At 41.6% G+C, this 21,324-nt stretch overlaps 1 protein-coding gene across 1 annotated transcript in view; it reads left to right on the plus strand.

The window, feature by feature from the left end:
• The window catches only part of LOC110524461 (inactive N-acetylated-alpha-linked acidic dipeptidase-like protein 2), a 282,881-nt gene that overhangs the window by 195,991 nt on the left and 65,566 nt on the right, over window positions 1-21,324 (plus strand). Inside the window, exons 7-9 of the mRNA XM_021604123.2 lie at window positions 1,128-1,220; window positions 2,724-2,929; window positions 3,811-3,939. Coding sequence (XP_021459798.2) covers window positions 1,128-1,220; window positions 2,724-2,929; window positions 3,811-3,939 — 428 coding nt within the window. The remainder of the gene's footprint in view (window positions 1-1,127; window positions 1,221-2,723; window positions 2,930-3,810; window positions 3,940-21,324) is intronic.

Genomic DNA, 21,324 nt, shown 5'->3' on the forward strand with positions numbered 1-21,324 from the left:
CCTGCGGAGAGACCACATCCTCAACACAGAGAGGCTCCCCTTTGAACTCCCAAGGTGCAATGTCACAGAAAGCTGCTCTGAGGAGGGGAGAAGAGAGGGAGGAGAGGAAAGAGGAAAGAAGAGGACAGGAGAGGAGCAGAAAGGAGAGGAATGGAAGGGGACGAGAGGAGAGAGGAAGGGGAGGGTGCTCTTCCAGGACACCGGGTTGCCTTTCATCTCCTGGTGTATATATATTCACGCCCACACCCTGACCCTTTGTTCCTTAATTGGCAAGAATCTCAGACTCCAGAGGAAATGTAAAGGAGTCTTCATATTCTTTATGAAGGCCTCTGGGTGATTTTCCTCTCTGCACCAACCCTTCAACTGCTCTGTATACTTCTACTTTTAAAGTACAACCAAACTGTGTCAGTCTGGATTTGACTTTAATCCCTTCTGTTTTGGTCCTTGGGCACAAAGTTTGATAGGGTGACAGACATTTTAGCATGACCGTAAGAGCCACGGACACACAGCAAGACCTGAGCAGATAGAAATATAAGCATTGATAGAACCAAAGCATATTGCCTATAGCTGGCTTAAAGTATACTTTTTGTACATGTACTGTAGAAATCTGTGTAAAAGTAAATTATGTGCTGATTCAGTATGTTAGAAGAACAAACACACTCCCTTCACTAAGCCCTCCTGGGGGTCAGTGGCACTACACACTCTCCCCGCTGCCCTTCAATGATTACAAAAAATATCATCTTGTATAACCCACTTACCTGCTTTGTGTGTGTGTGTGTGTGTGTGTGTGTGTGTGTGTGTGTGTGTGTGTGTGTGTGTGTGTGCGTGCGTGCGTGCGTGCGTGCGTGGTATAACAATACTATCCTTTTGGGTTTTAGGCTTAGGGGTTAGGTTTAGGGTTATAATTATAATTATAATTATGGTTATGTGTGTATGTTGGCCAGTAAGAGTGATATTCATTTCCTTACCTGGCTGAGGGATGAAACAAGTGTATACAGGAGGAGGAATATATAAAACAACAATTTTTTTTTATAAAAAAAATTGGAAGACAATATGTTGTTTGTTGTTGTCCTCAGAGGGATGGGGATGGATGATCTAAGGCCTATCTTTGTCTTATTATTTTACAGAGAGGAGGAAGATACAACTAACTATTGGGACCCACTCAATATACAAGACAGTAAACAATGTGTGTGGATACTTGAGAGGAAAGACCAATCCAGGTAAATAGAAATAAAAAAATGTTCACAGCTGAGTGCACAAAGACCACGCTAAATCCATAATGACTTTGAACATTATGCAATCATGGCGATACGGAAGTAGTTGCCTTATCTCAGCCACCTTTAATAACAAGAGGAAGCAATCTTGTAAGACTCACAGACTAAGCATGAATACGGGCACACTCCAAATTATAATCTCCAAGATAACTGCTTATGCGATTAGTCCTCCCCACCGTGCCCTCTTTGTTTCCTGCAGAGAGAACCAACTCAGGAAGTGTGTGTGGAGGAAAATGGAACCTCCGGGTGCTGAAACAGCTTTTTTGTCTGTTGTGAAAAACTGCTTCTATAAAACAATGTCTGCCATCGCCATCCTGGCTGGCCCAGACACAGGTCATTTAGCTCCTGGAAATGGCCTTTTAATAACGGTCCTGCGTTGGTGCCTTTAGGATGATTTCAATAAAGTCCCTGGTGCAGAGCAAGCCTTTAATATTTTCCCTTCCCTTCACCAGAATGTATCGTGCCAGGACACCTACCTGTCTAAATGCCCCATGAAAATTACTAAACAGATTTAGACATTGACTAGCTTCCATACTCTTTTGCGTAGATTATCTAAATAGCATTGAATAGTTGAAAGTAATTCCTCTAACTTTTGTTACACAAGATGTATGTGAAACTAAATTCGGAGTGAGGTTGGGTTTATTTAGGCTACGTTGACATCTGATTTGCCCAATAAAGGACACCATTATTTCCTCGTGAAGCTGGGTATACTATAAATCTTCCATGTTTGATTTGATCTTTGGAAGTTTAGAAGTATAATACCTTTAGCCTTGTAAATAGGATGACAAATTCATGATATTAATAATAAACTTTTACCTTTTGATATTGTCTTATGTTTTACCAATGTTTACATATAAACCAATGTTTATTTAAATTTTTACAACACTGGTTGAAATTAGATGAAAACAGTATTGGTTGATTACTTTTTTCAAATCCAATTTATTTTCCACATTGATTGCACGTCACAATACGTAGACAAATTACGTTTAAAAAACGTTGATTTAACCGGTGTGTGCCCAGTGGGATGCCTGTTTTATTTTGTTTGTGTTGTTGGTCAACAACACTTTTACTTTTTACTCATCTGTCTTTCACAACTCTTGTACACTTTCAAAATGCCTCCCACCTACACTCTTCTTACCCAAGAAGGACAGAATACAGCATATCTTGCTACTTCTCCTACACAATATCCTGGCAACATTTTAGTTGATTTTCAGACCTTTTCTGCCTCTAAAACTTAATCCAAATAAAGTCCAAATAAAGAAATCCATCACGACAACTCCTCTTTGTGTAAAACATGGCTGCGAGCAATCTCTTTTATTCACGCACACAAGTTTTAGTCTTTACTAAACAGACAGTCAGACAGAGTCTCAACCCTTGTGTTTGTGTGTGGGTGTGTGGGTGTGTGTGTTCTGTCCTCTGGGTGTGTCCCTCTCCTCTGTCTGTGCATAGATCGATATGTGCTGGTGGGCAGTCGCCATGACAGCTGGCATAAAGGGACAGCAGCTGATTGGCGCGGCGGCTCTGCCATGATGACTCAGATCATCACCTCGGTGACCAAGCAGGCCCGGAGAGGCTGGGAACCCGACCGCACCACTGTCTTCTGCTCATGGGGGGGATCAGCGCTCGGCAACATCGGCTCCTTTGAGTGGGGAGAGGTAAACCTGCATGAATCCCCTGTCTCTCTTCTGTGAACCCGAGTCTTATCATGGAATTACTCTATAGCGCTTATATACTGTACCTGCTATATTTACTGTATACACATGTGTATCAGGGTGTTTATGTACTCTATACAGATATGTATCAGTGTATTTATGTACTATATACACACGTGTATCAGTGTGTTTATTACTGTACCAAAGGAGTGCTGTATGTGTTTTTCCCTGGTGAAGCAACATCATCTGGTTTAATAGGAGGTCAAAGCTACTGTATTTACTCACTCTGTGTTCACTTCAGCTCTGCACCACAGGAGAAAACAGGGCTTTCTGTCAGCCCTCAAGGCTTCAAGCAATGGAAAGGGAAAAAATAACACAAAAACAGCTCTTGACTCTCGTACGTCTCCAACAAACCATGTTGGAGATTCTAAGGGAAAGATTGGAAGGCAGTAGCTGCAGCCAAGCATTAATAACATTCTCCTGGCAGTTACTATATCTCAGAGTGCAATGAGGACTATTGAGTTTAATATTCAAAGTCATGTACTAGATATAGCAAGATTATTATAAAAACGTTGCCACGGGCATTTTCTATAATAATTCTGCGGAGCACCATCTCAACCAATGTATAGGCTATGATGTGCTATTTCCTGTTTGCTTCAATATACAGCTTATGCAGAGGGGTACCAATGTCAGACATAATGTGTATCAAACCAATTAGTTTGTCATTTACTATTCTGTACACATTCCCGGCCTTGATTTTCCTAGGAGATGTGAACTCCTTGATGAGGATTCAGATGTTGCACAGATCCTAGCTATGTATTGTATTGTATGATATTGTATTGAATTCCAAAGCTTAATCAGCATGTTGTGTTGTGTTGTTGCAGGAGAACCGGGTGGTGCTGCAGAGCAGGGCTGTAGCCTACGTCAGCCTCCACAGTCCTGTCAGGGGGACGGAGACCCTGCGCTCCACTGCCTCTCCCTCACTGCTCCAACTCACCTCAGACATCCAGAAGGTACAATGCTATATTATCCCTCCACATTCTCTCCTTTACACTGGCCAATCTGTATTGTGTTTTATATCCTATCTTTTCCACAGGTGATTCAAAAAATAGACAGTGTTACAACATATTATTATCTTTGAGGACATGAGGAATCCTCACAGAAAAGTAGAGATGATCGATCAAGTGGTCAAAATCCATTGCTTCAACCTGAGATGCCTTGTAAATTATAGTATTTTCGATTTCGTTTTTTTCTCTCTGGATGAAAATAAAACCTAATATAATTCAAACGGGTAGTCCATCTGCTGGTTGCTACCCTGAATAATTGTACCTTGTGATGGAGGAGTGTTGAAAAGGCTAACTTATTTAAACATTGTCAGTATTCTATTGTTCTTGGTAAGGGAAGCTACATGGGGGTCAGAGGGTGGACTCTCATGGCAGAATGCTCCATTATTTCTCCTCTTGCCATAATCCTGTTAATGAACCTAAATGCCAGTCCACTTGTGACATTTGGGGAGTAATAAAAGCAAGCAGACCTGCCATGGCAGCATAGAGCTTAATCAAACAGAAGGGTATATCTCACAGAGAGATGAAATGACCTCTACTCTACACACAGCAATATATTTCTCTTTCTTCCTGAAATTAGTGAATGAAGCCAGATAAAAAGGAAAATATAGTTATTTTTAAATTACGGCAGATTTCCTAAGTGATTTGTGTCCCAGATACGCTAATGTAACTTTTTTTTGTGGACTGTTGACTCTGCTGTTTGTTTTTGGTCTTACACTCTCCTGATTGCGACTTTGTTTTTGCCCTCTGGCATCTTTATATTTTTATTTAACCTTTATTTAGCTAGGCAAGTCAGTTCAGAACAAATTCATGTTTACAATGACGGCCTTCCCCGACCAAACTCTTGACGATGCTGGGCCAATTGTGATCAGCAAAAGCAACTACTATTTCACTCCTTCATACATACTACCTGGGGCGGCAGGGTAGCCTAGTGGTTAGAGCGTTGGTCTAGTAACCGGAAGGTTGCAAATCCCCGAGCTGGCAAGGTACAAATCTGTTGTTCTGCCCCTGAACAGGCAGTTAACCCACTGTTCCTAGGCCGTCATTGAAAATAAGAATTTGTTCTTAACTGACTTGCCTAGTTAAATAAAGGTAAAATAATGTGTTCCTGTGTCTGTTCCTTCAGAACATTTTAATGACTTATGGTAACAGTAGACTGCCAATCAGAGAAAGGGAATATAACTGTCCTTATTAGCATGCTGATTGAAATGAATCCCATCAAAACAATGTTGCCAGGTCGTCTCTATATGGCTGGCGTTTGCTAATTGCCATTGACTAATTAGAGGCTACAATTTCAAGGATGGAGTAAGTGAAACATCAGCTTCAGTAGCAATAGTTAACAGCAAAACTAGGATGTGAAACTGCAAACTAGTGTTTCTTCTACATCTTTTGTGTAATGTGTTCATGGGAAGAGCTGCTAACTCCAGTGTGTTTTGGTTGCTCATCATGCCACACACATGCATCCTTGTGCTCTGTGTCTCTTTGTCCTTACTGCTCATTCAGCTTCAGCTGAGTCTGTGAATAGCGCCAGTCACACTATTCATCTTTTCAAGTAGCACTCTGAAGCACCAGGTAGGCTCACCAGTCTCAATATTTTGAGACATAATAAATCATGTTTTTGCTAGCGCGGTAACACTTTCTACTTATCTTACTTTGCAGCTGTCCTCAAAGCAGAGATTCCACTGTGTTTATGTGTTTGGAATGGGTGCTTTGGCACCAATTATAATACAATAGATACTCATTTGGGGATTACGGAGCCAAGCATACAAAATAAATTGAGAAACTTTCATAATTTAATCGGGTATTGTTGTAGCGATGTTTATGTTTCGTTCTAAATAGTATTTTAAACTGAAGCTTCGCAGCAGATTTTTATTTATTTATTTCACCTTTATTTAACCAGGTAGGCGAGTTGAGAACAAGTTCTCATTTACAACTGCGACCTGGATTGGCCATTGCTGAAATGAAATAGGAGCAGTGTAACCCTCGTCAAATATTCCTTCAAAGTAGAATCATCCACCAACCGTCTCTGGAATCCTACATAGTTGAGTTTTAGGTATGGGGACAGGTGTTTGTTGTGGGACATTTAATCCACCACTTGCAGTCTGTGTCTAAAATGACCATATATTTGGTAATCGGGATATAACCAACAATTTCTCATGGAGTCCACAAGGCTGTTTGTTCTTCAGTGCCATGGGTCTCCCACAGGAACCAAGTTACTTTTATCTGTTGCTGTGATTGTGCTCTGTGGACACTGGGGCAACACAATAAATGTGCTGTCTGTCTGCTTCTAGATTCCTATCGAAGATAGGCTGTGCTAAACCCTGTTAAGCCTTAATAATCCACTTTAAAGTTCCCATCTATTGCATTTTACCAGTGAACAAGAGATTGTGTCTGAATTGATTCACTGTATGTTGTGGCCAGTGAGTTTTCAACCTTATCCATGGACAAACAAACCGGGAATGATTAGATCACAAAGATTTTTGTGCCAGAGCTGATGTTATCGGAAATATTGTTTGCCATAAAAGTCTCTCCCTACTGGGGTTCATGAATAGACCACAGTGGCATAAATAATTTAAATTACAATTGACAAGCAAATCCATTATCCGTTATTTGTAAATGTCGCCTGAAATATGCAGATATACTGATGCATGCATTTTTATATCTAGTGGCAAAGTACACCAAGTTTCACAACTGATTAAAGCTGCATCCTTAGGATTCAAATGACTCTCTCTCGCTCTCTCTCTCTCGCTCTCGCTCATAAGTTACTTAAATAAACATTGACAGTCTGATAGTATTCTGATGGAAAATCCATTTAGAAAAGCAGACTAACTTGTAATCCTTTCAGAGAAGTCGCTTCTGATTAAAACAGGTGTTTGTCAATGCAGAATTCAGCTGTGGGGATTCAGATTGGAAATAGTCCATAGATGCTGGGCTGTTAGATCCATTCTGTACTGCTACTAGCTCAATCTGTCCAGAGAGAGGTTACGCTATTGCCCATGTGGAGGAGTATTATCTACACAAGGTATCTCTCAAATTCACTCTGCTCAATTGAATAGCCTTGACATAGGATGTATAAATTGCAGAAAATAGAAACTGTGAGGAAGAGTGATTCATTTGTTTGTTTTGCGTACATCTGTCTTGAAATGTGGAAAAGCTCCTAGTAAATCATTTGGATGTGTCGGTGAGTTTACAGCCATGGTATCAGTGTTGTGGTTTAGAATCCGTATGTGTCTGAATTACAGCGGTGCTGTGAAGGAAAATCTTGTTCAGAAAACTCATGAATTCCGATTACCAAACAGAGAGAAACATATGATTTAATTAGCATAATAAGCTTTGTATCTCTGTCAATGGGTGCATTTTTATTCATCTACGCTATTTCACATGTGTGAAATCTTCCTGATCCTCCTGTTTTACGAAAACGGAACCAAAAATACCAATACCTAATACTGTGCTTTTACAGTATCCTGCTCAATAGAAATAGCAGGCTCACTGTTATACTGTAAGGAAACTCATGCACTGGCAAGTAGTGGTAGAACTCCAGAGAAACAAGCAGCCTTAATTATCACTATTAAAAGCCCAATTACTCATAATGGATTTAATAAATTTTCATTCGGGAATGCTCTCCCTTCTTTAGTCATGCATGCTATTGCAAAGATAAGTGTGTTTTGAGGCATTTTATTGATCCTTACATCGTGAATTGAGTGCATTTTGTAAACATGGTAAGCCTTTACACTCGTACCCCGTATACTGGTTGAAAATGGCAGATATGCCTGTACAGTAACATGCTATACATGACGCCAGAGCTCTGGCTCTGAGCTTCACAGCGCTGTATGGGTTTTGATTGACAGCCATTCTGAACATGACCAACTTGCGTGACAAGAAGTCACCCCCAACCCTCACAAAACTTTTGCAAATTGTTGGTTGTCTGAGTGAGGGAATTTTTAATTTTTTTCAATTTTATTTAACCTTTATTTAATTAGGCAAGTCAGTTAGGAACAAATTCTTATTTACAATGACGCCCTACACCTTGGGCCAATCCCCTGACCCGGACGATGCTGGGTCAAATGTGCGCCGCACTATGTGACTCCCGTTCACGGCCGGTTGTGACACAGCTTGGGAACAAACCAGGGTCTGTAGTTGCCTGTAGTTTCCGCTGCACCACTCAGAAGGCCCAAATTCTGAAAATTAAGAGGATACTTTTCGAAACATGAGACAGTGAGGATTATAATAAATACCACTTTGATGTCATACAAGCAAGCCAAACAACCGTGAGCCCAAATGTACACTCACATTTCCATATCATAAAACTCATGTGTGTACAAAACATTGAGTGTACAAAACATTAAGAACACCTGCTGTGACATAGACTGACCAGGTGAATGCAAGTGAAAACTGTGATCCCTTATTGATGTCACTTGTTAAATCCAATTCAATCAGTGTAGATGAAGGGGAGGAGACAGGTTAAAGAGGGATTTTTAAGCCTTGAGACAATTGAGATATGGATTGTGTATGTGTGCTATTCAGAGGGTGAATGGGCAAGACAAAAGATATAAGTGCCTTTGAACTGGGCATGTTAGTAGGTACCAGACGCACTGGTTTGTGTCAAGAACTGCGAAACTACTGTGTTTTTCACGCTCAACAGTTTCCTGTGTGTATCAAGAATGGTCCACCACCCAAAGGACATCTAGCCAACTAGACACAAAGTATTGGAGTCAACATGGGCCAGCATCCCTGTGATCGCTTAGCAAAAAATATATATACGTATATATATAATTGAGTTAATAAAGCCACATACAAACATGGTCTCTTTTTTGTTTCCTTGAGTAAGAGAGCTCCAAAATGCAGGTGTTTCAGCCTAGCTCAGTGCTTTCTGTGGTGGTCGGGTGGGCCAGCAAAAAATAGGAGCTTTGCGCCGTGATTGTCTCAGTGTTCTGTCACTCATGGGGGACCTTACAAAATCACCAAGCTTAAGTCCTTAGAATGGGTAGACATCCAACGTTTCAGCCTTTTGGGTCCATATTGTTCTGAATAGAATGAGCCTATCTTTGTCTATTGTGAAGAAAATTTCCCGCGACCTGAATGCACTCATGACTTCATTCTATGCGCGCTATGATTTGTTTCCCTGAATTTCATTGTGAGAGCCTAACTGTAATATCTTATTTTATAACTTAGCTCATGTTGGCAATATAACAGGCTTTCAAATGATGCCCACCTGACCCAGATTGGGATTTTCAATGGACCGTTTTTGGATTGTGTAAACAACAACAGTAATTGTGTGATGGTGGGGATGCATGGTTGTGTTCCAAATAAAAAAAACTATTAAGTGTTCTTGCTCTAGTTCCTCAACAACACAGCTAGGAGAGCAAAAAAATGACCTTATAGTTGAAGGCTCTTTCCTTGAGCCATACAAGTGCATTGAAATGACTTAGGAACTGTGCACAGTTTGGAGTGGTGTGTGGTGACTTGGATACACCAGTTAGTCCTTGTCATTTTTTTGTCTTTTTTTGTCATTTGTCTTATGTTTCACCTACCACACATTTTCCAGGAATATTTTGTTACTGAATGTATCCAGAGTATTTTCTGATTTCGTTATCAACCAATGCGGCAAAAAGTACAGTAAATGTAAAATGCACAGAAAATGTTTGTGTAATGTTTGGATTCAGTCTTGTGTCAGGTGAACTGATGTGTCCTCACCTTTGGTCTAATAATTTTCTGATAATCTTGAAACTGTTCCCTTTCAATTGTTACCAGGGTTATGCATTTCACATTTCTTCTGTAAGAAACATTTCAATTTAGCCCTATCCATATAGGCCAATTCCCATGAGTGTAAAGGGTTAATTATTGTCTTTAGTACTGTGGCGTACTATCCCCTGACTTTGTAAAGTTTTCCTAGCTATTTTCTCTTCTCTAACGAGAGGGCCTGGATATAGCAGAATAGATTTGGAGGCGTTTGAGCAGACCCTGATTACCATTGACTCAAATTAGCCAGTGTGCTTTCACACTGCACAGACAGGGGCACCCCAGGGATGTTCACACACAGGGAGTCATGGGACCATGTCTATCTGTTAGAATGGAAGTGTTCTAGAACGGTCTGTTCTCTCTGCACGTAGGTGGCTGTCAGTCACTCAGTTATGACATAAAAGCTGAAGTTGATGACACAGCATAGTGGGAGGATCTCAATTGCATACTCCTCGCATCCTCTCTCCTCGCCTTCTTAAAACCCATTGGATGAGAGAGCCACAGGGCCCTCCCCTCTGACCTTTTCCTCCATTGGGTTTTGAGAAGGAGGAGAGAGGAGGCGAAGAGTATGCAATTGAGATTCTCCCAATGTCATATTCCTCCTCACTCCTACACATTATACTGTAATGTAGAGTAGACTATGTTTCACTTGAACTCTAGAGAGATAGTCCGTCTTTATAGCACAGCCTGTGACTCAGCAATTATTAAATCAAATCAAATCACATTTTATTTGTCACATGCGCGGAAAACAACTGGTGTAGTAGACCTTACAGTGAAATGCTTACTTACAAGCCCTTAACCAACAATGTAGTTTTTAGAAAAATAACACACACAAAAAAAGTAACAAATAATTAAAGAGCAGGAGTAAAATAACAATAGCGAGGCTATATACAGGGGGTACCGGTACAGAGTCAATGTCCGGGGGCACCGGTTAGTCGAGGTAATTAAGGTAATATGTACATGTAGGTAGAGTTATTTAAGTGAGTATGCATAGATATTAACAGTAAGTAGCAGCAGCGTAAAAGAGGGGGGGGGGGTGTAGTCTGGGTAGCCATTTGATTAGACATTCAGCTCTTGGACCGAGACTTGGCGCTCTGGTACTGCTTGCTGTACGGTAGCAGAGAGATCAGTCTATGACTAAGGTGGCTGGAGTCTTTGACAATTTTTAAGGCGTTCCTCTGACACCGCCTGGTAAAGAGGTCCTGGATGGCAGGCAGCTTGGCCCCAGTGATGTACTGGGCCGTACTCACTACCCTCTGTAGTGCCTTGCAGTCGGAGGCCGAGCAGTTGCCATACCAGGTAGTGATGCAGGTATGATGCAGCTGTAGAACCTTTTGAGTATCTGAGGACCCATGCCAAAACTTTTCAGTCTCCTGAGGGGTTTGTTGGTTTCTTAGTTTGTTAGTTTGTTGGTGATGTGGACACCAAGGAACTTGAAGCTCTCAACCTGCTCCACTAATAGCCCCGTCGATGAGAACGGTGGCGTGCTTGGTCCTCCTTTTCCTGTAGTCCACAATCCTCTCCTTTGCCTTGATCACGTTGAGGGAAAAGTTGTTGTCCTTGAACCACACGGTCAGGTCTCTGACCTCCTCCCTATAGGTTGTCTCGTTGTTGTCGGTGATCAGGCCTACCGCTGTTGTGTCATCGGCAAACTTAATGATGGTGTTGGAGTCGTGCCTGACCATGCAGTCATGAGTGAACACGGAGTACAGGAGGGGACTGAGCACTAATGGTGTTGAATGCTGAGCTGTTGTCAATGAATAGCATTCTCGCATAGGTGTTCCTTTTGTCCAGGTGGGAAAGGGCAGTGTGGAGTGCAATAGAGATTGCATCATCTGTGGATCTGTTGGGGCGGTATGCAAATTGGAATGGGTCTAGGATTTCTGGGATTATGGTGTTGATGTGAGCCATGACCAGCCTTTCAAAGCACTTCATGGCTACAGACATGAGTGCTATGGGTCGGTAGTCATTTAGGCCGGTTACCTTAGTGTTCTTGGGCACAGGGACTATGGTGGTCTGCTTGAAACATGTTGCTATTACAGACTCAGACAGGGCGAGGTTGAAAATGTCAGTGAGGACACTTGCCAGTTGGTCAGCACATGCTCAAAGTACATGTCCTGGTAATACGTCTGGACCTGCGGCCTTGTGAATGTTGACCTGTTTAAAGGTCTTACTCACATCGGCTTCGGAAAGCTTGATCACACAGTCGTACGGAACAGTGTTACTTTCCTCAAAGTGAGATAGAAGCAATTTAGCTCCTCTGGTGGGCTCGTGTCACTGGGCAGCTCTCGGCTGTGCTTCCCTTTGTAGACTGTAAGAGTTTGCGAGCCCTGCCAGATCCAATGAGCATCGGAGCCAGTGTAGTACGATTCTATCTTAATCCTGTATTGATGCTTTGCCTGTTTGATGGTTTGTCGGAGGGCATAGCAGGATTTCTTATAAGCTTCCGGGTTGTCCCGCTCATTGATAGCAGCAGCTCTTCTCTTTAGCTCAGTGCAGATGTTGTCTGTAATCCATGGCTTCTGGTTGGGGTATGTACGTACAATCACTATGGGGACGACGTCATCGATGCACTTATTGATGAAGCCAGTGACTGATGTGGTGTACTCCTCAATGCCATCGGAAGAATCCCGGAACATTATCCAGGATTATTAGCCATTAAAGAAAGGCATAATATCAGAGAATGGACTTCTGCTTAACATCGATTTAATGATTTCAATTCCAATCTCATTCCATTTCATCTCAATACCTTTGTGGCTCGACATCCATAGACAAATGTTTTTTATTTACCCTTATTGCGAAGAAAACCCCTAGTTGAGAGGGTCAAGTGCGTTCTGTTCTTCTTCATCCTATTCTTTTCCCCTCATCAGGCATTCACATCTATTTATATCAATCACATTCTCACAAACACACACAGGCTGCCTACTGAGCTATTCTTCACAGACAAGATTACACAGTAGAATAGGGTGCAGCGAGTGATCATAGTTCACTTTCTCCATACAAGATTAATCACACGTGGAGTGTCTTGCCTGGAGATTTGTATATGTATCAGAACTGGACAAGAATTCTGATGATTTTTTCACTAGTATTCACAGCCCCAGGACATCCTTTTATCTGTAAAACAAAACCATAGCTGTGTTCAAATACCCATACCCATACGACATACTTAATGAGTATATACTACATACTATATACAATTAGTTCATTTTAGTATACTGTAAACGAACTGGATCATTTCAGCTGAGCGTACTAGAGCTTTGTCTGTCTATCGGAAGTTGAGGCTGTTGCTATGCAACCTCTGGCTAGCTTGTTAGCATAACAAATGACTAGCTAAACATTTTACAATTTCTGTTGTGTTTGTAAATTCAGTCTGGCGTGCCAGAGTGTGCTCTGGGCGTTGTCAGATTGTCCGTTCGGAGCGTTCAGAGCACACACCCTGGATGCTCTGGCTGATAAGTAGGGTTGAGCGTTCAACGACGGTCAAGGACCCAAGCTAACTGGCTAATGTGGGCTAGCTACTTCCAGACACAAATGAGAGAACACCTCACTCTGACCATTTTACTCACCCTATCAGAGCTGGTATGACTGTAACTGTGTTGCTGGCAACAATTTAATGATGCTTTTTTTTGCCAATGTTTACTGACACCGGCCATATTCAACGGGATATTTTGCGTGAGAGTTCTCTGAAATCGTAGTATATAGCCAGAATGAACCATGTCCAATAAAATGCACAATGACTATACCACTTAGCTAAATAAATAATCAAGCCAATAAACATTTGGTAGTTAGATAGATAGCAGATAGTTAATATACTGCTTGGCAAGTTCGATGTATTGGTAGCCAACTAACGTTAGCTAACATACCGGTACTGGTGTAATGCTATGCGATTCATAAGGATAGTGTAGCTAACAAATTGTCGGCCAACATAAGGTGTATCGTAACTTATTTGAAAAGTTATTACTTTATTACATTGTTCAACATTTGTCACAATTAGTTAAATTAATTTGTATCCACTCTTGTCAGACTTTGGCTGCATATTTTACGCCATTTTCTTAAAATCTGAAAATGTTGTGAAGCCACATCCATTTTCTGAAGAATTACATTATGGGTCCTAAGAATACAGAAAAAATGTCCACTGCATGTATACTTCGTTTTTTGGCAAATTTAGAACGACATCAAGGAACTTTTGAAATACTAACTATGTCCATACTATGACCAATAAGCATACTATACTCAAGTCACGTCACAAATAGTACGTTTAGTGCAGTTAGTATTCGAACACAGCTCATGTTTGTCTGGAAATTAAAATGTTGTTTTTGAGCTTCAAGGTTTAGAGAAAATGTGCACAGTGTCATGCAAATGTTTATGACAAAGTGTTACCAAGGGATACCAATCTTGAATTCATTAAAAGCAATCTATATATACTGTATTTACCTGCCTGGTTCACTCAACAAAGCAGTATTTTGTTGTTACTTGTTTCTTTTATGTTAAGGTGTTGCGGGTTAGGCTTGTAATGGTTGTAGCATGTGACTATAGGAGATCAATCACACCAGCAGCATGCCTGCACAGTAGAGACGCCTCTCTTCCAAGGCAGCACCATGGCATGTTTTATAACCTATGACGGCCATTAATTAGTACACAATCAATAAACCGTCGCTAGTAAACCAGCTCGGCTGACAAATTTTATCAGAGCCTCCCTTCCTCTCTCTCCTCTACACTCGTTCTTGATCTTGCTCGCTTTCTATTCACTCTCTCTACCTTGCTATCTTCCTCTATCTTGCTCTCTCCCTCTCTCTCTCCCTCTCTCTCTCCCCCCTCTCTTTCGCTCTCGCTTTCTCTACCACTCTCTTTCCCTTTACCTTCTCTAGGCATGGAGTTTGTTTGCTCAAACGAGTTCAACAGAACCTTGATAGGAAAACATACTAAATAAGTGTGTATATTGAATCCTTTGTGATGATGTTCTTAGGAAAGCAGTTACATTTATACTGGTACTTACTATATAGTAATGTATATCAATTTTTTAAAAATCTTTACAATTCTTTGGATACAACAGTAACACTTGAGGCTATTTTATTTACCTAGAAAGAGGTAAAGTACATTGAGTACTTTTGATAGAAAGATGTTTAACTGGGTCAAGTTGTTTTCATTCCGCCTACAGAAAACAGTCTAGAGAAATGGCCGTGCTTTGCCAGCCTGATCTCATAGACTAGACATACAGTGGCTTCAGAAAGTATTTACACCCCTTGAATTTTCCAGATGTTGTTCTGTTACAGCCTGAATTTAAAATTGATTAAATTGAGATTTTTTTGTCACTGGCCTACATACAATACCCCAGAATTTTGAAGTGGAATTATGTTTTTTGAATATTTTTACAAATTAATAAAAAATGAAAAGCTGAAATGTCTTGAGACAATAAGTATTCAAACCCTTATGGCAAGCCTAAATAAGTTCAGGAGTACAAATGTGCTTAACAAGTCACATAATAAGATGCATGGACTCACTGGGCTCACTGGGTGCAATAGTGCTTAACATGATTGTTGAATGACAATCATTTTTTCAAACGTACTGCAAATTGAGAAATTATGTGACCAAACTGAATAAAAAGAAGAAGAATCTACACTATGAAACAAAGATAAATTACATAAAGAATGATAGTAAAAAAAAAATTTAATTGGCAAGATTAGCAAACGTGTGCAAGACATGCCAGCAACAAACGCTTACACTACACATCCAAGTATATCTGACCAATTTATAAAACACAAGAATTGTCCATTTGAATTCAGTATAGTGAGTGTGGAAAAGGTGAAAAAAATATTGTTGTCTATCAACAATGATAAGCCACCGGGTTCTGACAACTTGGATGGAAAATTACCAAGGATAATAGTGGACAATAGTGGCACTCCTATTGGCCATGCAATCTTCAATTTAAGCCTATTAGAAAGTGAGTGCCCTCAGGCCTGGAGTGAAGCCGAACTAATTCTGCTGCCTAAGAATAGTACATCCCCCTTTACTGGCTCAAATAGCCAACCAATCAGCCTGTTTTACAGTAGAAAAATTGACAACAGACTTTCAGCACACTTATAGGGAAGGACATTGTAACGCTCAATGAGTGAATGGGTGTGGAGTCAGGCACAGAGAGCAAAGGATGCGGGAAAAAACACGCTTTAATGTCCAAAAAAATCACAGTAACAAAATAGTATACCCAACACAGGTGTAACTACAAAACAAAATAGTACCCTATTGTGAAATACTAGGACAGCGAGAAAACCCAACAAAACACTAACCACTCTCACAAATACAGATGAACAAGCCCGCACAAACAGAAGCGGGCTAAACTAACTTAAATAACCCCACCCTAACAACCAAACAAGGAACAGGTGAAACCAATTAGACAAAACCAAACGAACACAGAACAAAGGATCGGTGGCAGCTAGTAGACCGGCGACGACAACCGCCGAGCGCCACCCGAACAAGAAGGGGAGCCACCTTCGGTAATATTCGTGACAGACATTCAACAAGCACATCACTTACGCAGATGACTAATGATTGGCTGATAGAAATTGATGATAAAAAGATTTTGGAGGCTGTTTTCTAACATTTCAGTGCGGCTCTAAACATTATCAACCATAGTCTGCTGCTGGACAAAAATGTGTGCTATGGCTTTACACCCCCTGCTATATTGTGGATAAAGAGTTACCCGTCTAACAGAACACAGAGGGTGTTCTTTAATGGAAGCCTCTCCAACATAATCCAGGTAGAATCAGGAATTTCACTCCCAGGGAAGCTGTCTAGGCCCCTTACTTTTTTATATCTTTACTAATGACATGACACTTGTTTTGAGTAAAGCCAGCGTGTCTATGTATGTCAGATGACTCAACACTATACACGTCAGCTACTATAGCGACTGAAATGACTGTGACACTTAACAAAGAGCTGCAGTTAGTTTCAGAATGGGTGGAAAGGAATAAGTTAGTCCTAAATATTTTTTAAACTAGAGCATTGTATTTGCGACAAATCATTCACTAAACACAAAACCTAAACTAAATATTGTAATAAATAATGTGGAAATTGAGCAAGTTGAGGTGACTAAACTGCTTGGAGTAACCCTGGATTGTAAACCGCCATGGTCAAAACAAATTGATACAACAGTAGCTAAGATGGTCATTGCCACCAGAGGTCTCTTAACAGTCCAGAACAGACTATGGGAGGCGCACAGTAATACATAGAGCCATGACTACATGGAACTCTATTCCACATCAGGTAACTGATGCAAGCAGTAGAATCAGAATTTTTTATTTTAAACAAATAAAAACAGCTTATGGAACAGCGAGGACTGTGAAACAACACAAACATAGGCGCAGATACACGGATACACAAACATGATAACATACGCGCTATACACACACATACACATGGATTTTGTGTTGTAGATATGTGGTAGTGGAGTAGGGTCCTGAGGGCACGAACTCAGTGTGTTCTGTTATGAATGTATTTTAATGTTTTTAAGATTGTATAACTGCCTTAATTTTTCCGAACCCCAGGAGGAGTAGCTGCTGCCCTGACAGAAGCTAAAGGGGATCCATAATAAATACAAATACCTTATCTCTGTACCCCACACATATTATTATCTGTAAGGTCCCTCAGTTGGGCAGTGAATTTTCAACACAGATTTAACCACAAAGACAAGGGAGGTTTTACAATGGCTCTCAAAGAAGAGCAGCTATTTGTAGATGGGTAAAAAAAAAGGCAGACATTGATTATCCCTTTGAGCATGGTATTAATTACACTTTGGATGGTGTCAATACACCCAGTCACTACAAAGATACAGGCATCCTTCCTAACTCAGTTGCCAAAATGGAAGGAAACTGCTCAGGGATTTCACCATGAGGCCAATGGTGACTTTTAAAACAGTTACAGAGTTTAATGGCTGTGATAGGAGAAAACTGAGGACAGATCAACAACATTGTAGTTATTCCACAGTACTAACCTAAATGACAGAGTGAAAAGAAGGAAGCTTGTACAGAAAAACAATATTCCAAAACATGCTTCCTGTTTGCAATAAGGCACTAAGTAAAACTCCAAAAACGTGGCAAAGAAATTAACTTTATGTCCTGAATTCAAAACGTTATTTTTGAGGCAAATCCAACAAAACACATCACTTAGTACCACTCTTCATATTTTCTAGCATGGTGGTGGCTGCATCATGTTATGGGTATGCTTGTCATTGGCAAGGACTAGGGAGTTTTCTTTTCATAAAAATAAATGGAATAGAGCTCAGCACAGGCAAACTCCTAGAGGAAAGCCTGGTGCAGTCTGCTTTCCAACAGACACTGGGAGACAAATTCACCATTCAGCAGGACAATAACCTAAAACACAAGGCCAAATATAGACTAGAGTTGCTTACAAAGAAGACATTGAACGATCCTGAATGGCCTAGTTACAGTTTTGACTTAAATCGGTTTGAAAATCTATGGCAAGATCTGAAAATGGTTGTCTATGTCACGCCCTGATCTGTTTCACCTGTCCTTGTGCATGTCTCCACCTTGCTCCAGGTGTCGCCCATCTTCCCCACTTATCCCCTGGGTACTTATACCTGTGTTCTCTGTTTGTCTGTTGCCAGTTCGTCTTGTTTGTTCAACCAGCGTTTTGTCTCAGCTCCTGCTTTTCCCCAGTCTATCTTTTTCCCGTCATCCTGGTTTTGACCCTTGCCTGTCCTGACTCTGAGCCTGCCTGCCATCCTGTGCCTTTGCCCCTACTCTGCTTTACTGACCTCTGCTTGACCTGACCCTGGGCCTGCCTGCCGTCCTGTACCTTAGCCCCACTACTCTGGATTATCAACCCCTGCCAGCCTTGACCTGTCGTTTGCCTGCCCCTGTTGTTGCAATAAATCAAATTTATTTATATAGCCCTTCGTACATCAGCTGATATCTCAAAGTGCTGTACATAAACCCAGCCTAAAACCCCAAACAGCAAGCAATGCAGGTGTAGAAGCACGGTGGCTAGGAAAAACTCCCTAGAAAGGCCAAAACCTAGGAAGAAACCTAGAGAGGAACCAGGCTATGTGGGGTGGCCAGTCCTCTTCTGGCTGTGCCGGGTGGAGATTATAACAGAACATGGCCAAGATGTTCAAATGTTCATAAATGACCAGCATGGTCGAATAATAATAAGGCAGAACAGTTGAAACTGGAGCAGCAGCACAGCCAGGTGGACTGGGGACAGCAAGGAGTCATCATGTCAGGTAGTCCTGGGGCATGGTCCTAGGGCTCAGGTCCTCCGAGAGAGAGAAAGAGAGAAGGAGAGAATTAGAGAACGCACACTTAGATTCACACAGGACACCGAATAGGACAGGAGAAGTACTCCAGATATAACAAACTGACCCTAGCCCCCCGACACATAAACTACTGCAGCATAAATACTGGAGGCTGAGACAGGAGGGGTCAGGAGACACTGTGGCCCCATCCGAGGACACCCCTCGGATGGGGGACACAATAAACATTGTTACTTCAAAAGTCTGCACTTGGGTCTTACCTGAAACCTGAGTCTAGCAATGTTCAACATCCAAATTGACAGATCTTGAATACATTTATAAAGAATAATGTGAAAATATTGTCTAATCCAGGTGTGCAAAGCTCTTAGAAACTTACCCAAAAAGACTCACAGCTGTAATCGCTGCTAAAGGTGACTCTAACATGTAATGACTCAATGGTGTGAGTACTTATGGAAATGAGATATATCTGTATTTAATTTTCAATAAATTTGCATTTTGAAAACATTTTGTTTTCACTTTGTCATTATAGGGTATGTTGTGTAGATGGGTGAGAAAATACATATATTTAATCCATTTTTAATTCAGGCTGTAACACAACAAAATGTGGAATAAGTCAAGGGGTATAAACACTGTAGTGGGGTGATATTTGATATATATATTACATTTACCTCACATCTGACCCATAATAAGACTATGCAATTAAACCTATTCAAATGTTTATCTGATTCCATAAAGATAATACAAATATGCATGAGACTATAGTTGAGCTTCAGTAATAAGCAATCAAGAAATGTCAATGTAATTACTTTGTAAGATGAATGAAATCACATACAAAGCATAAATCATATACGATAAATAAAATAAATAAAAGCATAAAAGGCATAAATCACATGCAAAGCATTAACAGGTATTATTCTAAGCATGATCAGAGAGGGAAAGAGAGAGAGAAGTCATAGCCTGAAAGGCTGTACCCCAAGAATCCCTGGAGTGGAGAGAGAGAGACACTTACATTTATTTGGTTGTTCCAAAATTCAAGTAAACATTTCAAATAAATGTGGTTAAAATTCAAAATAATAAACATTTCAAACAATAAGTAATCAATCCAACCTAAACTAATCGAATCAAAAGAAAAACAGAGAAAAACACAAAAAAACGAATGCATTCAATAAAAAAACAGGTACTGTAGCCATAATCAGTCTATCAATTAGTTAGTCCGTCAGTCAATCAGTCAGTCATGTTTGGTCTGGTGGAGTGGTTGATAGTGTGTTAGGGTCTTTGTGTTAGGGAAGCAGTGGGGTCTGGGCTGGCAGTTGCTGGATGGAGGTGGTACTGTAATTGTGGTTGGTTGGTGCTGTGTCCAGGGTTGGTGCTGGTGTTGGGCTGGGACCGGGAATACCTGGGTTGGTGTTGGGGCCGGGTTGGAAATCATGCTGGTACCAGGGCTGGAAACCAGAGGTTGTTGCTGGGTCTGGTGCTGGGAAAGGGGACTTGGGAAAAAACAGGAACCAGGAACTGGGAACTGGGGATGGTGCTGGCTCGGGATCTGTATATGGGGGTGGAAGGACAACCTGAGGAGCAAGCAGACACACAAGGGAGCCCTAGACCCAGAGGTCAATGGTGGTACTTCCCTATGGCCTGCTTGCTCCGGTGAAGGTCTGGTGTTTGGTCCCTCCTCTGCACCTCATCTGGTGCTGTGTCTGGTGTTGGAAACTGGTATCTGGATTGGTGCTGGTAGTCTGCAGAGGGGAGGAAGGACAACCTGAGGAGCAAGCAGACACGCAATGGAGCCCTAGACCCGGAGGTCAATTGTGGCACTCCCCTGTGGTCTGCTCGCTCCAGGTGAATGTCTGTTTTTTGGCCCCTCCTCCCCGCCTCTTCCAGTGTTCTGGTGTTGTGACTGGGTGTGGTGCTGGAACTGGGACTGGGGTTGGCTCTGCAGAGGGGAGGAAGGACAACCTGAGGAGTGAGCAGACACACCTTGAAGCACAAGACCCGGAGGTCAGTGATGGTACTGCCCTGTGACCTGCTCGCTCCGGGCGTAGGTCTAGAGCTTTGGTCATTCCTCCGCACCTCTTCTGGTGTGGTGATGAATGGTTCCTGCTTATGGCCGGGTTTTGGTTCCGTGAGAGAGATAAGCATAGAGGGAGGAAGGAGAACGGGAGGGAGAGTGAGCAGGGGGGTGGGAGTGGTGGAGGGTATTGTCCATCGGCCTGGGCTGGTGTTGGAGGAGGAGGCTGGAAGACAGAGGGAGGAAACAGGGCCCAGATCCACCTGGCCACAGAGCACTCACAAACAGTTGGTGGGTGTGTTCAGTGCGAGTGCCTCCG

This window comes from Oncorhynchus mykiss, chromosome 5 (genome assembly GCF_013265735.2).
Source record: "Oncorhynchus mykiss isolate Arlee chromosome 5, USDA_OmykA_1.1, whole genome shotgun sequence".
Taxonomy (NCBI): Eukaryota; Metazoa; Chordata; class Actinopteri; order Salmoniformes; family Salmonidae; genus Oncorhynchus; species Oncorhynchus mykiss.